We start from the raw sequence: 19397 nt of genomic DNA, 5'->3' as shown, positions 1-19397 counted from the left end.
CTCCTGGACAGTCTGTGGTGCTGGTGGATGGAGCGAGACATGATGTCCCAGATGTGCTCAATTGGATTCAGGTCTGGGGAACGGTCTAGCATTGTCTTGCATTAGGAGGAACCCAGGGCCAACCGCACCAGCATATGGTCTCACAAGGGGTCTGAGGATCTCATCTCGGTACCTAATGGCAGTCAGGCTACCTCTGGCGAGCACATGGAGGGCTGTGCGGCCCCCCAAAGAAATGCCACCCCACACCATGACTGACCCACCGCCAAACCGGTTATGCTGAAGGATGTTGCAGGCAGCAGAACGTTCTCCACGGCGTCTCCAGACCCTCACGTCTGTCACATGTGCTCAATGTGAACCATCTGTGAAGAGCACAGGGCGCCAGTGGCGAATTTGCCAATCTTGGTGTTCTCTAGCAAATGCCAAACGTCCTGCACGGTGTTGGGCTGTAAGCACAACCCCCACCTGTGGACGTTGGGCCCTCATACCACCCTCATGGAGTCTGTTTCTGACCGTTTGAGCACACATTCACATTTGTGGCCTGCTGGAGGTAATTTTGCAGGGCTCTGGCAGTGCTCCTCCTGCTCCTCCTTGCACGTGAAAGCATGTGAAATTTGTCAATCAGTGTTGCTTCCTAAGTGGACAGTTTAAGTGTTCCCTTTATTTTTTTTGAGCAGTGTATATTTGCTGGATTCAGTGTTCTCCGGCAATTGAAGCTTCCCAGCCAGGCAAAATACCCAAACAAAAGATGTCGTCAAAACAAAACAAAAAAATATGGATATATCATTCCGGACCTTAAATCCCAAAATCAAACAAGCAAGCCGTCTGGTGAGTATCAATTAACCTATTTACAAAATGAAATTATCTGGCAACAGCTCTGGTGGACGTTCCTCCTTGGAGGCGGCTCTGGAGCACTACACGGACCTCACCAGCCGAACCATTTCTTTGTGGATTTTGATGTGTGCTTGGGGTTATTGTGTTGCTGGAAGATCCACTTGCAGGCCAAGTGTCAGCCTCAACCAGGTTTTTGGCTATAATGGCCTGGTACTGATTAAGGTTCATGATTGTTGTTGATCTTAAGGGCCCCAGGACCAGTGGAAGAAAAATCACCCCATGACATCAAAGATCCACTTCCATATTTTACATTAGGTGTGGGGTTATTTTCTGCATATGTACCAAACCCACAACTGGTGTGTGTGTGGCCAAAGAGCTCTATTTTCATGCCATCCAACAAATCTAAACTCCTGAAGTTTGCTAAATGACATTTGGATTGGAACTATCGGTGCTATGGTCAGATGACATGAAAATGAAACATTTTAGAAAAAGGCTCGGTGCCGTTATCCTCGCAATGTAAGTAATTGAAAGGTATTGGGAATTGTTTTTATTACTTGTTAAACAAAATCTGAGCAATTGTATTAGTTTACAATAATATAACCCCCCCCCCCAATAGCATACAATATAGCTCAGTTTTGTATAATTTATTTTATACTTTCTTTGCTTATCTGTATCAAGGGTGCAAATAATTTTGGACCTGACTGTAGCTTACTTCCCTTGAGATATCCAAGGGGTCCGACCCAGTGTATAGACCCCACTGCTTGTGTAACATAGTTGGCCATATAGTGGCCCCCTGAGTGTAAACAGGGACAATAAAGCCATGCATAACCTGGCCAATCAGAGATTGACAACAGGGGTCCTGTGACTGTTTAAGGCTAACTGGGCTGAGGAATAATTGACAACAGCAGACTCTTTACTCTGAATATCTGGATCCTTCTCTTATAACATCTATTGGCCAGTATAAGGACAGTTATATCTTATCCACCTTCACCTCTTCATCACCGATTGACCTCATCTATGGCACATGCTCAGGGGCCCCCCATTGATTTAGTTCTGTTTGATTCACCTAGATCACATAAGAACACGGCATAAACCATGGCAAAATGTGTAGAACTGCAGGAAATTAGCTTTAAAACAAAATGTTTCCCTTAGTCCCAAGGCAAAATTAGTAGAATTAAAACATCAAAATCTTCTCTCCACCATCAAGATGGTGTTTGTTTTTTTCCCCAGGGCCCCAGGTTTGGTTAGTCCGGCACGGTCATCATAATCACCACCATCAAACTAATAACTCTTATGGGATGACTTCTCAATTTGAAGTACCAACCACATCTGATGTGATCTTGCTGTAGCTTGAGCAATTTCAATCATTCACTCAACGTTTTAACCAAATTGTTCCCTATTTCACATCATTGCCACCATCTACTGCTCAGAATAAAGAACTGTAGCCTCCCTACATCACTCAAACCTTTCATTTGTCATCTCTTTTCCCCCTTCCCCCAAAATTCACAAATTGTCAGGGATGGAAGTAAAAATGGGATGAGAGCCAGATGGCACTATATCCTGCGCTGTGGCCTACTCAGTGGAGGGCTATGGGGTGCCATCACCATACTGTACTTCTTAAGCCAGTCTTCCGGTTAAGGTGCCAGAGTGTCATTTTTTGGGGGGTGGGGGGGGGGATTTTTTTCAAGAATTGAAGTGGCATATGTAGCCTACTTACGCAATCAATGTTTGCTTGTCTAACCCTCTTAGGCTGCTCTTTTGCAGATTAATTGGGCAAATGCTAATGCAGGCATATTGAAGTTTGGAACATCTGTGTATGCCTTTGCTAACTGTTTCCCCAGCTCATACACACAAAAGAGGATCAATCATGACTGATGAGAGCTTTTTCCAGTTTCCTTCAGTTTGATTACTTACAAAATACTCCGTGCAGTGCAGATACCAAGTGTCTTTAGGATGAACTGAGACGATGCTGAAAAGGTTGAGTGCCCCAGAAACTTCACAATTCAGAAACAGAACACACCAAGTGCTTAAGTTATTTTTTTTCATAAATTAAAAATGATTTATTTTGTGAAAATGTACAAAACTACAACAAAGAACTTTCTCCGCAAAACAGAGAGTACAAACATTTGCTTTTTTAGAGATGTTACACACCATTCTGTATCCTTGAAATAATTAAAAGTGAATCACTGATTCTCCTGACTTAAACCCCCCCGGTTCAACCAGGAATCATATGTTAAGGAGTACATGGTCTTTGAGGATCAAGAGAATGTACAGAATGTGGATGGCTCCAACAACAAAACACAAGCATTGCACCCTATGCAAGTTAGTTACAACATAGAATATTGAGCGATGACTGCCACTAGTTCGAGCTAGTGGCAGTAGAAGTGAGGGAGATTAGTTGTTGAATAGGGTTCATGGACCGTCACTCTGCTTTGGTGCGCTTTACTGCCCCAGGGAGTTTATCTTGAAGCCTGAAAAGGAAATGGGAAAAAAAAAAGAATAATACTATACTAGAACAAGGTTGGTGTGGCTGGCCTTTCACCTTCATATACACGGATACAATATGACACCTAATGTATCTGGACAAAGACAAATCCTTTTAATGGTCCCACCAAGACAGTTGATCATGAAGGTACTGATGCTGCGTTCCTTCATGCCATGACTCCAAAGGTAAAATGTCCACTTATACTGCCGAAAAACAGAAAATTGTGTTCTGTGATTTCACTTTATCTACACATAGATGATTAGAAAAAGAATGCCCTTACTTTGCAAGTGTGACTTCAACTCTGGTGCGAATCAGTTCAATGTATTGATCGATCTGAGTCTGAAAGAGAACTATTTTTAATCAACAAGCACACAGGTTGATAACAAACATTAGTAATTGTATGCCAAATAAAAACTGCTTCCATTCACACTTACTTTATTTCTCTCATAAACCAGAGGCGTGCTGAAGAAAATGATATCAGCTGTCAATGAGAAACAGAGTGGACGTCGGTCAAGTATGTCATTTCTAAGGAGGTTTCCAGATGCACTACATTGCCAAAAGTATGTGGACAACTGCTCGTCAAACATCTCATTCCAAAATCATGGGCATTAATATGGAGTTGGTCCCCCCTGTGCTGCTATTACAGCCTCCACTCTTCTGGGAATGCTTTCCACTATATATTGGAACATTGCGGCAGGGACTTGCTGCCATTCAGCCACAAGAGCATTAGTGAGGTCGGGAACTGATTAGGCCTGGTTCGCAGTTGGCGTTCCAACTCATCCCAAAGGTGTTCAGGGCTCTGTACAGGCCAGTCAAGGTCTTCCACACCTATCTCAACAAACAATTTCTGTATGGGCCTCGCTTTGTGCACGGAGGCATTGTCATACTGAAACAGGAAAGGGTGTTCCCCCGAACTGTTGCCACAGTTGGAAGCACAGAATCGTCTACAGTCTTTGGCCAAAAGTTGAGAATGACACAAATATTAATTTTCAAAGTTTGCTGCTTCAGTGTCTTTAGATATATTTTTGTCAGATGTTACTGTGGAACACTGAAGTATAATTTCAAGCATTTCATAAGTGTCAACGGCTTTTATTGACAATTACATGAAGTTTATGCAAAGAGTCAATATTTGCAGTGTTGACCCTTCTTTTTCAAGACCTCTGCAATCCACCCTGGCATGCTGTCAATTAACTTCTGGGCCACATCCTGACTGATGGCCCAGAAGTTTCCTGGCCATGGACCCAAAATATCGATGTCTTGTTCCCCGAGCCACTTATACCCCGACTACACCGCTCGTGTCGAGTGCGTGAGCGTAGCATTTATTTTTTTAGGAATCTATGTTATTAATTTATTGCGCGCGTCAACGAGTGTCTGCGTTGCCAAGGGCTAAAATAGAAGTCATTCCTATTTCTGGCGCAGATCGCGCTGCAAGTCCTGCCTCTCCCATCTCCTCATTGGTTTATAGAAGCAGGTACCCACGTGCCATCTCCTCATTGGTTATACCCACGTGGGTGATTGAAAGATGAACTGTTGCCGGTTGTCATGGTAATACTATGAAAGTTTAGATGCCAATCACCATATAAAGTTAAAAAATGAAAAAGCCTGGAAGGAGGAGAGATGACTAGAAACGATTTGGTTGACCGTTTATGTGTGGATTAATTGTCGGAGTAGAGGACCTTGTGCATTTCAGGTAAAAGAACAACCTAATGTTTATATCCCAGGACAAATTTGCTAGTAACAGCAAGGTAGCGAAATAGGACAAATTAGCTAGCAAGTGCAAGCTAACTAGCTAAATTGCCATAAATGTGTCATGCTTTTTGACCTGTTCCCAAACGAATGTCATTGGTTCAGAGTTTGTTTTGATATTTTAACCTGCGTGTCGTGATCGCGTTTGGTGTTGGGGGACAAAATAAATGTATCCACGATGGCGGAAGTGCGCAGCCGGTTTGGGTTCCATGTGAGTTATCACTTTTTCCTTATGGATAGGTGCTCCATCATGCTGGAAAAGACATTGATTTTTTTACCAAACTGTTCCTGGATGGTTGGGAGAAGTTGCTCTCGGTGGATGTGTTGGTACCATTCTTTAGTCATGGCTGTGTTCTTAGGCAAATTTGTGAGTGAGGCCACTCCCTTGGCTAAGAAGCAACTCCACACATGAATGGTCTCAGGATGAGACCGGACTGATGGTATCTCTCCCCTTGTCTTCTCCCTGGACAAGCTTTTTTCCGGTTGCCCCAAACAATCGGGAAGGGGATTCATCAGAAAAAAACTCTGTCCTCAGCAGTCCAATCCCTGTACCTTTTGCAGAATATCAGTCTGTCCCTGATGTTTTACCTGGAGAGAAGTGGCTTCTTTGCTGCCCTTCTTGACACCAGGCCATCCTCTAAAAGTCTTTGCCTCACTGTGCGTGCAGATGCACTCGCACCTGCCAGCTGCCATTCCTGAGCAAGCTCTGTACTGGTGGTGCCCCGATCCCGCAGCTGAATGAACTTTAGGAGACGGTCCTGGCGCTTGCTGACTTTCTTGGGTGCCCTGAAGCACTCTTCAGAACAATTGAACCCCTCTCCTTGAAGGTCCAATAAATGGTTGAAGGCAGCAATATCTTTGCCTGTGAAGCCCTTTTTGTGCAAAGCAATGATGACGGCACGTCTTTCCTTGCAGGTAACCATGGTTGACAGAGGAAGAACAATGATTCCAAGCACCACCCTCCTTTTGAAGCTTCCAGTCTGTTATTCGAACTCAATCAGCATGACAGAGTGATCTCCAGTCTTGTCCTCGTCAACACTCACACCTGTGTTAACTTCTTTGGGACTGGGGGGGCAGTATTGAGCAGCTTGGATGAATAAGGTGTCCAGAGTAAACTGCCTGCTACTAAGGCCCAGTTGCTAATATATGCATATTATTAGTAGATTTGGAAGGAAAACACTCTGAAGTTTCTAAAACTGTTTGAATGATGTCTGAGTATAACAGAACTCATATGGCAGGCAAAAACCTGAGAAAAAAATCCAACCAGGAAGTGGGAAATCTGAGGTTTGTAGTTTAACTCATTGCCTATCGAATACAGTGTCTATGGGGTCATATTGCACTTCCTAAGGCTTCCACTAGATGTCAACAGTCTTTAGATCCTTGTTTGAGGCTTCTAATGTGAAGTGGGGGCGAATTAGAGGGGATTGAGTCAGAGGTCTGGCAGCTTGGCAGAGTGCCATGAGCTGACCACGCGATACGTGATAGGGAGTTAGCTTGCGTTCCATTGCAATTCTACATACAAAAGGAATTCTCTGGTTGGAACATTATTGAAGATTTATGATAAAAAGTCCTAAAGATTGATTCTATACTTTGTTTGACATGTTTCTACGAACTGTAATAACTGTCTGAACTTTCGCCTGGACTTGCCTGCGCGTCGTGAGTTTGGATTGTGTACTAAACACGTGAACAAAAAGGAGGTATTTGGACATAAATGAGAGACTTTATCGAACAAATCAAACATTTGTGGAATTGGGATTCCTGGGAGTGCATTCTGATGAAGATCAAAGGTACGTGAATATTTATAATGCTATTTCTGACTTCCGTTTACTCCACAAACGCTGTACTAAGCTTTTTTGAAGTCTGACACAGCGGTTGCATTAAGGAGATGTTTATCTAAAGTTCCATGTATAACACTTGTATTTTCATCAACAAGTATGATGAGTATTTCTGTAAATTGATGTGGCTCTCTGCAAAATCACCGGATGTTTTGGAGCTACTGTCCATAACGCGCCAATGTAAACTCTGATTTGTGGATATAAATATGAACTTTATCGAACAAAACACACATGTATTGTGTAACATGAAGTCCTATGAGTGTCATCTGATGATCATCAAAGGTTAGTGATTCATTTTCTCTATTTCTGCTTTTTGTGACTTCTCTCTTTGGTTGGAAAAATGGCTGTGTTTTTCTGTGACTAGGCGCTTACCTAACAATCGTTTGGTGTGCTTTTGCCGTAAAGCCTTTTTGAAATCAGACACTGTGGCAGGATTAACGAGAATTTTATCTTTAAAATTGTGTAAAATACTTGTATGCCTGAGGAATTTTAATTATGAGATTTCTGTTGTTTTGAATTTGGCGCCCTGCACTTTCACTGGCTGTTGTTGAGGTGGGACGCTACCGTCCAGAATATCCCAGAGAGGTTAACGAGTGAATCACTGAAATGTTTTGGGGGATTTAGTTCATTTGCATGGCAAAGAGGGACTTTGCAATTAACTGCAATTCATCTCTTCACAATATTCTGGAGTATATGCAAATTGCCATCATACAAACTGAAGCAGCAGACTGAAAATTCATATTTGTGTCATTCTCAAAACTTTTGGCCACGACTGTACAGCTTGTGTGGCCTAACATTTCACGGCTGAGTCGTTGCTACTAGAAGTTTCCATTTCACAATAACAGCACTTACAGTTGACCGGGGCAGCTCTATCAGGGCAGAAATTTGAGGATCTGGCTTGCTAGAAAGGTGGCATCTGATGACAGTGCCACATTGAAAGTCACTGAGCTCATCAGAACAGGCCATTCTACTGACAATGTTTATGTATGGAGATTGCATGGCTCTATGCTCGATTATATACACTTGTCAGCAACGGGTGTGGCTGAAATAGCCGAATCCACTAATTTGAAAATGGTATCCACAATTCCACATACTTTTGGCCATGTAGTGTAGCGTTGGACACACCTCTAACATGATAGTATTCAATGAATAGCGTTGTGTTAAACTATCAACCCGATTAAAAGAGCAATTTATTAGAGCAGTACTGCACAGGATCTCACGAGGCAACTTAAACCATGTCTACTATACACCATTCAGACCCCCCCCCATGTAAACACAGGTCTGATTGTTTCAATTCAAAATACTTTATCCCATAAGGGACAACATTTTAGGCAGGACTGCAGATACGTAAAAACAACAATCCCAATAGTTGAATGAAAAAAGCATAAGTCTAGGTTCCTAGAGAATACTAAAAAACAGACTAAGTGACTGGGTGCACCATACTGTTTTGGGACATTAGACATAAAATCAAAGACTGGAGTGTCTTACTCAGTATCAGGATAGTGATGCCATTGAAGACAGCGCCCACATAAGTCAGCAGCCACATGAAACCAGCCAGCTGCAACAGAGGGACCAGCACATTTCAGACCACCACCACACTATACCACTAAATGCCATGACAAGCATAAGGGCTGCATTTTCCTTGGCCACAATCGATCAATGTAATTATCATCGAAATTCTAACATTGTGTGTTTGAGAAAAAAAAAAGGTTAAACTATGATAATAAAAGGAAGTCGCTCACTCCATGTATAAACACAGTGATGCCGAAACATTGGTAAATACCCATTAAATTTCTGGGAGTTTATTCGCCGTTAGTCAGCACCTCCACACAAACTATTATTCTGGGTGTGCGCCAGCTCATGTTTTTGATCTGTTTGGGGAAAAAAGGAAAATATAACAAGCATCCCATAATATGTAGCCTTTATTAAAACTTGTTAGGATACCACACACTGGCTGCCTTCAGCTGTGTAATCCACTCATTTCTTCATCTGATAAACTCTTAATCCCTAATTTGACCATCAGCCAGGTATTTCTCTCTCTGCCAGTCATCACATGATGGCTTTTCAGGCTTTCTTAGCCAGCCGTTTCAATGCACAATAGTGTGGACTTCAGTGTTGTGAAAACATATCGCCAACGGCACAGAAGGTGACCACAAAAAAAAGTAAAAAAATTATGAGCCCTATTTATAACCATTTTTTCCTACAGTCAAAATAAATCCATAAAGAAAGTGTATTGCCATTCAGTCTAGATAAAGCTAGACTGACAGACTCACATGCATGACAGAATAGTCTATCAAGCACTGCTAGAAATAATTGTTTAAATCCAATTAAAAGCTACAGTATGTAACTTTTTAGGCGACCTAACCAAATTCACATAGAAATGTGGGTTATAGATATTTCATTCTCATTGAAAGCAAGTGTAAGAAGTGGTAGATCTGTTCCATGTACGCTATTTCTATGCTTTCAATTCTTAAGTTTTGTTTTTGCGTCTTTTGCACCAGCTTCAAACAGCTGAAAATACAATCTTTTAGTTTTTTTTGCATTGGACACGTCTCAATCCACCACATCCGCCGATGTCACACTTCCGCATCTGTGGTGAATGGTGGCAGAGCTAGAGCGGTGTTTGTCAGAGCATGAGACATCCCGAAAATCGATCTTCTCACCAAAACAGGTTGATTTATTATGACCACTATGGAAAGGGGAGACTCTCACGAACATGACGGTGGTTTTGGTTTTACTCTACGACTCCCACAAGTGATACCTAAAGGGGTCCTACAATTTAAAATCAAATAGCTAAATAAGCCATAGTATGACAATCTTAGAACCCACCCCTTTAGAGCCCTTTTTACGTCAGCAGTCTGCTTTACAGACACCCAGCCTAAAAACTCAAAAGAGCAAGCAATGCAGAGGCAGAAGTATGGCTAGAAAAAGACAAACCTAGGAAGAAACCTAGAGAGGAATTAGGCTCCAAGGGATGCCTAGCAGAGGTCGACGTGGTCGATTAATTAGGACCGATTTCAAGTTTTCATAACAAATCGGTAATTGGCCTTTTTGGACGGCGATTACATTGCAATCCATGAGGAAACGGCGTGGCAGGCTGACAACCTGTTACGCGAGTGCAGCGTCAAAAGGACCTTGTGGCTGCAAGGAGCCAAGGTAAGTTGCTAGCTAGCATTAAAACGTATCTTATATTTTTTTTTTTACTATAAATCTTCACATAAGCACTAGTTAACTACACATAGTTGATATTACTAGGTTAACTAGCTTGTCCTGTGTTGGATATCGAATCACAACTTCACCAAACAAAAAAGAAGCACAATCTTTGCACAAATGTACCTAACCATAAGCATCAATGCCTTTCTTAAAATCAATACACAGAAGTATATTTTTTTTAAGCATGCATATTTAGTTAAAAGAAATTCCTGTTAGCAGGCAATATTAACTAGGGAAATTGTGTCACTTTTGGGTTCAGTGCAAGCAGTGTCAGGGTATATGCAACAGTTTGGGACACCTGGCTCGTTGCGAACTGTGAACAAATTTGCCCGAATTTTACATAATTATGACATAACATTGAAGGTTCTGCAATGTAACAGCAATATTTAGACTTAGGGTTGCCACCTGTTCTATAAAATAAGGAACAGTTCTGTATTTCACTGAAAGAATAAACGTTTTGTTTTCGAAATGATAGTTTCCAGATTTGACCATATTAATGGCCAACGGCTCATATTTCTGTGATTATTATATTATAATTAAGTCTATGATTTGATAGAGCAGTCTGACTGAGCTGTGAAAGGCAGCAGCAGGCTTGTAAGCATTCATTCAAACAGCACTTTACTGCGTTTGCTAGCAGCTCTTAGCAATGCTTGAAGCACAGAGCTGTTTATGACTTCAAGCCTATCAACTCCCGAGATTAGGCTGGCAATACTAAAGTGCCTATAAGAACATCCAAAGGTCAAAGGTATATGAAATAGTCAACGCATCACAATTCCTATAATAACTACAACTTCTTAACTGGGAATATTGAACCACCAGCTTTCATATGTTCTCATGTTCTGAGCAAGGAACTTAAACGTTAGCATTTTTACATGGCACATATTGCACTTTTACTTTCTTCCCCAACACTGTGTTTTTGCATTATTTAAACCAAATTGAACATGTCATTATTTATTTGAGACCAAATAGATTTTTAGTTATGTATTATATTACGTTAAAATAAGTGTTCATTGCTAATTCAGTATTGTTGTAATTGTCATTATTACAAATATATACAGTTGAAGTAGGAAGTTTACATACACTTAGGTTGGAGTCATTCAAAAAAAACTTATTTTTCAACAACTCAACAAGAAATTTGTGAACAAACTATAGTTTTGTCAGGAGGAATGGGCCACAATTCACCCAACTTATTGTGGGAAGCTTGTGGAAGGCTACCCTGAAACATTTGACCCAAGTTAAACAATGTAAAGGCCATGCTACCAAATACTAATTGAGGGTATGTACACTTCTGACCCACTGGGAATGTGATGAAAGAAATAAAAACTGAAATAAATAATTCTGACATTTCACATTCTTAAAATAAAGTGGTGATCCTAACTGACCTAAGACAGGGATTTTTACCAGGATTAAATGTCAGGAATTGTGAAAAACTGAGTTTAAATGTATTTGGCTAGGGTGTATGTAAACTTCCGACTTCAACTGTAAATATAAAAATATTTTTAAAAAATGTAATTTTTATTTATTTTTAAAGTCAGATTTTTTTTATCCTCCAATAAATCTGTATCGGCGTTGAAAAATCATAATCAGTCGACCTCTAGTGCCTAGTCCTCTTCTGGCTGACCGGGTAGAGACTTAAGAGTACATGTGGCCATTAATGCCAGATCGTTTTTCAAGAGTGAGTTCTTAAGCAAGTACCTTCAGCGAGTCCACCAGGTCCTCCACCAGCAGCAGTTGCTTGGCCTGATTGATGGCAAGATTCACATAGGTCAGACACACATCCACATATTTTTGGAAAATCTCAGGCTGAACGGTCAGGTCCTTCTCCATCAGAGCCCTGAGGGAGACAAAGATTTACCATCACCAAAAAAACAAAACTAAGCTTAAACTACAACGACTCAAATCAGACAATGACTCCAAGGGGTCAAGTTCAATGTGCCTTGTGTACTACTAAGTACACTAAGAATATATCCTTGTTCTCCCATCATATCTCAAACTGAGTGGTCGTACTTGAAGGGGTGGCCCTCTCCAGACTTCTGCACTGCCTGAATGACAGACTTGTAGACGCGGAAGGTGATTGTGACACAGAGCAGTGCCAGCAGCATGTAGGAGACCACACTGATGACGCTGAAGGTAGCCAGGGACAGAAGGACCAGCAGGGACATGCCAAAGGCCACCGCAGACTTCTTTGGGTCCCGCCAGTACACCAGCTCCATCACTTGAAGAAGGACGAGGGACAAACAGGAGGGAGCAGGATTAATTATCAAGCCAATCCTGACGGTTGGGCATTTCCATTAACCTCTCTGGGGTAGGGGGCAGTATTTTGACATCCGGATGAAAAGCGTGCCCAAAGCAAACTGCCTGTTACTCAGGCCCAGAAGCTAGGATATGTATATAATTGGTAGATTTAGATAGAAAACACAAAAGTTTCTAAAACAGTTAAAATGATGTGAGTATAACATAACTGATATGGCAGGCGAAACCCAGAGGACAAACCATCCCCCGAAAAACACATTCAGTTTACCATTATTTTCAATGGCTAGTACTAATTATAAGCCCAAGTGCTCCCAAACTGCAGTTCCTAGGGATTCCACTAGATGTCAGTCTTTAGAAAGAGTTTCAGGCAGTTTTTTATATTTTTTAAATGACCCAGAAAGTGTAGTTTTTTCCTAGGTGGCTCCCATTTTGGCTGTAATGTTTCCAAGCGTGTAGAGGACAGTGTGTTCTCATTTTTCTCCGGTAATGAACATACTATTCTCAGTCTTAAATTTGATTGTTTATTTGCGTATTAGGATACCTAAGGTTTGATTATAAAACGCTGTTTGACTTGTTTGGAAAAGTTTATTAGTAATGTTTGGGATTCATTTTGTATGCATTTTGATGGAGGTAAACAGTGGATTATTGACTGAAGCGCACCAGCTAAACTGAGTTTTTATGGATATAAAGGAGGACATTATTGAACAAAAATACCATTTGTGATGTAACTGGGACCTTTTGGAGTGCCAACAGAAGAAGATCAAAGGCATTTTTTTACATCACTATTTCTGACATTTGTGTCGCACCTGCCTGGTTGAAATATGATTTTCATGTATTTGTATGCGGGGTGCTGTCCTCAGATAATCGCATGGTTTGCTTTCGCCGTAAAGCCTTTTTGAAATCTGACATGGCGGCTGGATTAACAAGAAGTTTAGCTTTATTTTGATGTGTAACATATTTTCAAGAATGTTAAATATTTGAATTTCGCGCTCTGCATTTTCACTGGATGTTGGCCAGGTGGGATGCTACCGTCCCACGTACCCTAGAGAGGTTAAAAAGGACCCTGAGCACCAACATGTGAAGTTCATAGGATCATGTCAAATTGAAAGCAAAGAGATATATATATATCTAAAAACTCAGCAAAAAAAAAATCCTCACTGTCAACTGTGTTTATTTTCAGAAAACTTAACATGTGTAAATATTTGTATGAGCATAACAAGATTAAACAGCAGACAAACTGAACAAGTTCCACAGACATGTTACTAACATAAATTGTAATGTGTCCCTGAACAAAGGGGGAGGTCAAAATCAAAAGTAAGTCCGCATCTGGTGTGGCCACCAGCTGCATTAAGTACTGCAGTGCATCTCCTCCTCCTCCTCTCCTCCTTTAGTTCCACCTCCCACACATGTAGTGACCTCACCTGGTTTAAATTATGTTTCTAGAGACAATATCTCTCATCGTCACTCAACGCATAGGTTTACCTCCACTGTATTCACATCATACTATACCTTTGTCTGTACATTATAGATAGAGATATCATCCTAACCAACCTGCCCTCTAACTACACCTCTGCTGTCTTCAACCAGTATCTCAACCTTATTGCCTGCGGTCAAACAACCACCACTTATCACTGTCAAACGCTCCCGAAAACACTTCAGCGAGCAGGCCATTCTAATCGACCTGGGTATCCTGACCTCACTCAATCAGTAAAGGATGCCTGGTTATTCTTTAAAAAGTGCTTTCCTCACCATTTTAAATAAGCATGCCCCATTCAAAAAAAAAATGGAACCAGGAACAGATATAGCCCTTGGTTCACTTCAGACCTGACTGCCCTTGACCAGCCCAAAAACATCCTGTTGCGTACTGCATTAGCGTCGAATAGCCCCCGCGATATACAACTTTTCAGGGACGTTAGGAACCAATATACACAGGCAGTTTGAAAAGGCTAGCCGTTGCTTTCCTAACAGAAATGGGCACCAACTCCAAAACGTTCTGGGACACTGTAAAGCCCAAGGAGAATAGGAGCACCTCCTCCCAGCTGCCCACTGCACTGAGGCTAGGAAACACTGTCACCACTGATAAATCCACGATAATTGATCATTTCAATAAGCATTTTTCTACAGCTGGCCATGCTTTTCACCTGGCTACCCCTACCGCGGTCAACAGCACTGCACCCCCCACAGCAACTTGCCCAAGCCTCCCCCATTTATCCTTCACCCAAATCCAGATAGGTGATGTTCTGAAAGAGCTGCAAAATCTGGACCCCTACAAATCAGCTGGAATAGAAAATCTGGACCCTCACAAAAATTATCCGCCAAAATTGTTGCAACCCCTATTACTAGCCTGTTCAACCTCTTTTGTATCGTCTGAGATCCCCGAAGATTGGAAAGCTGCCGCGGTCATCCCACTCTTCAAAAGGAGGAGACACTCTAGACCCAAACTGATACAGACCTATATCCTACCCTGCCTTTCTAAAATCTTCGAAAGCCAAGTTAACAAACAGATCACCGACCATTTCCAATCCCACCGTACCCACCGCAATCTGGTTTCCGAGCTGGTCATGGGTGCATCTCAGCCACACTCAAGGTCCTAAACGATATCATAACCGCCATCGATGAGACAATACTGTGCAAATGTATTCAACGACCTGGCCAAGGCTTTCGACTGTCAATCAGCACATTCTTATCGGCAAACTCAACAGCCTTGGTTTCTCAAATGACTGCCTCGCCTGGTTCACCAACTACTTCTCAGACAGAGTTCAGTGTGTCAAATTGGAGGGCATGTTGTCCGGACCTCTGGCAGTCTCTATGGGGGTGCCATAGGGTTCAATTCTCGGGCCGACTCTTCTCTGTATACATTAATGATGTCGTTCTTGCTGCTGGTGATTCTCTGATCCACCTCAACGCAGACAACACCATTCTGTATATTTCTGGCCCTTCTTTGGACACTGTTAACTAACCTCCAGATGAGCTTCAATTACATACAACTCTCCTTCCGTGGCCTCCAACTGCTCTTAAATGCAAGTAAAACTAAATGCATGCTCTTCAACCAATCGCTGCCCACACCTGCATCACTACTCTGGATGGTTCTGACTTAGAATATGTGGACAAATACCTAGGTGTCTGGTAAGACTGTAAAATCTCCTTCCAGACTCACATTAAGAATCTCCAATCCAAAATGAAATCTAGAATCAGCTTCCTATTTCACAACAAAGCATCCTTCACACATGCTGGCAAACAAACCCTTGTAAAACTGACTATCCTACCGATCTTTGACTTCGGCTCTGCCTTATGGCAGCTCACTGGTCACCATAGCAGCACCCACCCGTAGCATGCGCTCCAGCAGGTGTATTTCACAGGTCATCCCCAAAGCCAACTCCTCCTTTCTTTCCAGTTCTCTGATGCCAATAACTTGAACGAATTGCAATTTAGTTTTTTTAATTAAAAATTGGGAAAAAAAAGATTAAAAAAAATAAAAAAAATCACTGAAGCTGGAGACTCATATCTCCCTCGCTAACTTTAAGCATCAGCTGTCAGAGCAGTTTACCGATCACTGTACCTGTACACAGCCCATCTGTAAATAGCCCAGCCAACTACCGCATCCCCATATTGTTATTTATTTTGCTCCTTTGCACCCCAGTATCTCTACTTGCACATCATCATCTGCACATCTATCACTCCAGTGTTAATGCTAAATTGTAATTATTTCACCACTACGGACTATTTTCCTTACTTCCCTAATCTTACTACATTTGCACACACTGTACATATTTTTCTATTGCGTTAATTACTTTAATTGTTTTTATTATTTCACCTTTATTTAACCAGGTAGGCTAGTTGAGAACAAGTTCTCATTTGCAACTGCGACCTGGCCAAGATAAAGCATAGCAGTGTGAACAGACAACACAGAGTTACACATGGAGTAAACAATTAACAAGTCAATAACACAGTAGAAAAAAAAGAGAGTCTATATACTGTACGCTTGTTTATCCCATTTGTAGCTCTGTTGTTGTTTTGTCACACTGCTTTGCTTTATCTTGGCCAGGTCGCAGTTGTAAATGAGAACAAGTTCTCAACTGGCCTACCTGGTTAAATAAAGGTGAAATAAATAGAAACAATTAAAAAGGCCCCTCCCCTGTGAATATGATGCCAGTTCAGAAAGGACTAGGCTACATCAATTACATATTTCACCTACATGTAATAAGTGATGATCTTGTACACAACTAAAGGTGACTGGTATAACAAAGGTGGCCTAACAACCAGAACAGGGAATGCATCCTTATTTCCTCACAGGAAATCACTGACTTGACAAGGTTGTTTTTGAATATTGAAAGCAAAAGGCTGGTAGCCATGCTTCTGCTCATCCAATTTTAGGCAGGGTGATTATTAGAAACATTCGAATAGGGGCGTGTGCTCTTCCCAATCTAGTTAGGCATCTATCATGTATCCATAGGAGTCTCCTGAATGTGGCAGTATAACGTTAAGAGTCCTAGTAGTCTTTTAGCTAAATGTTGAAGTAATATTTTATTTGAATAAGCTTGCAACTTTAGCCTCAGTAAGTAGGTAGCGTATTAGTTAGCTTGCAACACATTGAAAATACAATCGTTACCTTGCATAGTTAGAGATCAGCTGAGTGAACAAACGACCTATTGTGAGTTAACGTCAGTTACTCGAACATACAAAGGCTTTCTTTGGTCTTAAACGGTCCCATTATTTGTGGTATTGGGCATTTCGCAACACTGCTAAACGAAATATAGAGGGCGTTATTTATTGATGTATTTTATTCTACTTAATTAGCCAACATGTGTGTCCTGTTGTGACATTGCGAACGTTAGCTAGCTGCTAGGTCAGCCAGCTTGCTGTCAAACGAGTAAATCTTCCCGCACGTCAATTGTTCGAACTTGCATCGATATATACAAGGGTGGTTGAACTGATCTCGAACTAAGTCATAATGTTTGCATTCAACACAAAAACGCATTAGAAAATAACGTCCTACCGTAATATGTGGATTCTTTGGTCGATGAAGCGTTCATACCGCACGAAATCTGGGCAGAGTGTGTCGTCGGATCTGCCATTTTTTAAACGTAATAAATTCGATTTGTGTAGCTATATATGTTCTGGTCAAAATCCTCCAAATTCTCTTTTTTTTTAATGGATGACAGATGGATGCTGAGTTGACTCCCCACGCCCGTTGGTCGTTTTGAAAATGTTTTTTTTCTATCTAGTATTCTGGCACAAGCACAAATTATGACGTCACGTTCGTATGTTAATGACGTAACTTTCAAAATAAAAACCCGCATTTCAAAACTGCAATGTGGATTGAAAAATGTAATTTAAGCAATGGCCAATGTTATTGTGACAAAAAGAAAAGGCAATAATTACTTTTTGAAAACAAATTTTAAAAAATATGTTTTTTATTTTTTTATTTTTTTTACCAATAATGGAAAAAAACAATTTTGACACTGGTATGTTGACAACATTGGGCTGTAAAGAGAACACTTTTCTACAGGGGTGCAACTTTGGTTTTAGAAGTGATGGGGACATAAACATAACTTTGCAGGGAGTCTGGGGGTCCTCCCATTTTAGGGGCATCTAAAGCTAATTTCCTGAATTTCTACACAATCTAATATGACCCATAGCCCTTCTAGCCATTTCTATTTAGAACAACAAAAAGTAACCAAAAGACATTCTCTATATCAAATTTAATCCAGACCGCCCAGCCAGCCAGAGCCACTTGCACGCCCGGCCCCCACCAATCTAGCCAATGACTCAACTCTCTCCCCAACACAACTTCCTTCCCACCTTTTTTTTTAAAAAATTGAGGGAAAGGTTTGGAAATCAAAAGTTGGGTAAAAACACACATACACCTGCTACACATTAACACACAGAAACAGTATATCCTCCATATAATTCATATCAAAGGCCTAATAGTACTGTAGAGCTCTTTTTACTTGCACACAATATAGATGGGTCACCACATCCTGCCCGTAGCGGTCCATGGCTTAGTGAAACACTCATTATTGGTTTCAGGTGTGTTAGGCCAAGGCCAGAGTGACAACCAAGAGTATGGCAGACCCCCAGGCCTAGGACTGAGCATCCCAGCAGCTAGGTATTTCCTAAATAGGTATCTCCCCTGACGTGGACATGTTTTCAATACAGACTCTTTTGTCGTACAGTATTGTATATGAGGAATCCAGACCTTATGAAAGTTGCACAGTATACCCTTAATCTTGTACTAAATCAAATCTAGTGATACATAGCATTTCTGCCATCCATTGTGACATTGTGGGAGGATAACCAACCTTCCAATTAATGACAATACATTTCTTAGCCACAATAAATGCTAGATTACACAGTTTCTTCTGTCTCCAGTATCAACATTTCCAAGCAAACAAAAACAGGGAGAATCTGTAGACATGCTGAGATAAAAGGACATAATCTATGCCAGAATTCACAAGACCATAACATTTGTGTTTTACATCTTCAGCAGAGGAATTACATTTCTGAGTGCATGATATTTGGTTTAACTGGTATATAGTATGTTCCAGTGATGGTCTTAAACTGCAGTAATTTACGTCTGACATTATATGAACATGACTAGGCATTCTAACATACACTACTTGACCAAAGGTATGCGGACACCTGCTCATCAAACATCTCATTCCAAAATCTGGGGCATTAATATGGAGTTGGTCCCCTTTGCTGCTATAACAGTCTCCACTCTTATGGGAAGGCTTTACACTAGATGCTGGAACATTGCTGCAGGGACTTCCATTCAGCCACAAAAGCATTAGTGAGGTTGGGCACAGATGTTGGTCGATTAGGCCTGGCTTGCAGTGGGAGTTCCAATTCATCCCAAAGGTGTTCGATGGGGTTGAAGTCAGGGCTCTGTACAGGCCAGTCAAGTTCTCTCACACCGATCTCGACAAACCATTTCTGTATCGACCTCGCTTTGTCATGAATTAACAGGAATGGGCCTTCCCCAAACTTTTGCCACAAAGTTGGAAGCACAGAATCGTCTAGAATGTATGCTG

The 19397-nt window shown here is 41.3% G+C and overlaps 1 protein-coding gene across 1 annotated transcript; it reads right to left on the bottom strand.

The window, feature by feature from the left end:
- Positions 1 to 2863: 2863 nt before the first annotated feature.
- LOC109873179 (reticulon-3-like) lies at positions 2864 to 17618 on the bottom strand. Its single transcript, XM_020464762.2, has 7 exons — positions 17360 to 17618; positions 12118 to 12325; positions 11806 to 11944; positions 8386 to 8455; positions 3751 to 3797; positions 3597 to 3655; positions 2864 to 3302 (listed from the first exon to the last, which is right to left on the bottom strand). The coding sequence occupies exons 1-7, from the start codon at positions 17436 to 17438 to the stop codon at positions 3254 to 3256; spliced, it is 651 nt and encodes a 216-aa protein (XP_020320351.1). The 5' UTR covers positions 17439 to 17618; the 3' UTR covers positions 2864 to 3253.
- Between the last annotated feature and the right edge of the window lie 1779 nt (positions 17619 to 19397).

Source organism: Oncorhynchus kisutch, linkage group LG28, assembly GCF_002021735.2.
Source record: "Oncorhynchus kisutch isolate 150728-3 linkage group LG28, Okis_V2, whole genome shotgun sequence".
NCBI classification, from domain to species: domain Eukaryota; kingdom Metazoa; phylum Chordata; class Actinopteri; order Salmoniformes; family Salmonidae; genus Oncorhynchus; species Oncorhynchus kisutch.
This window is presented reverse-complemented; position numbering and strand designations above follow the sequence as displayed.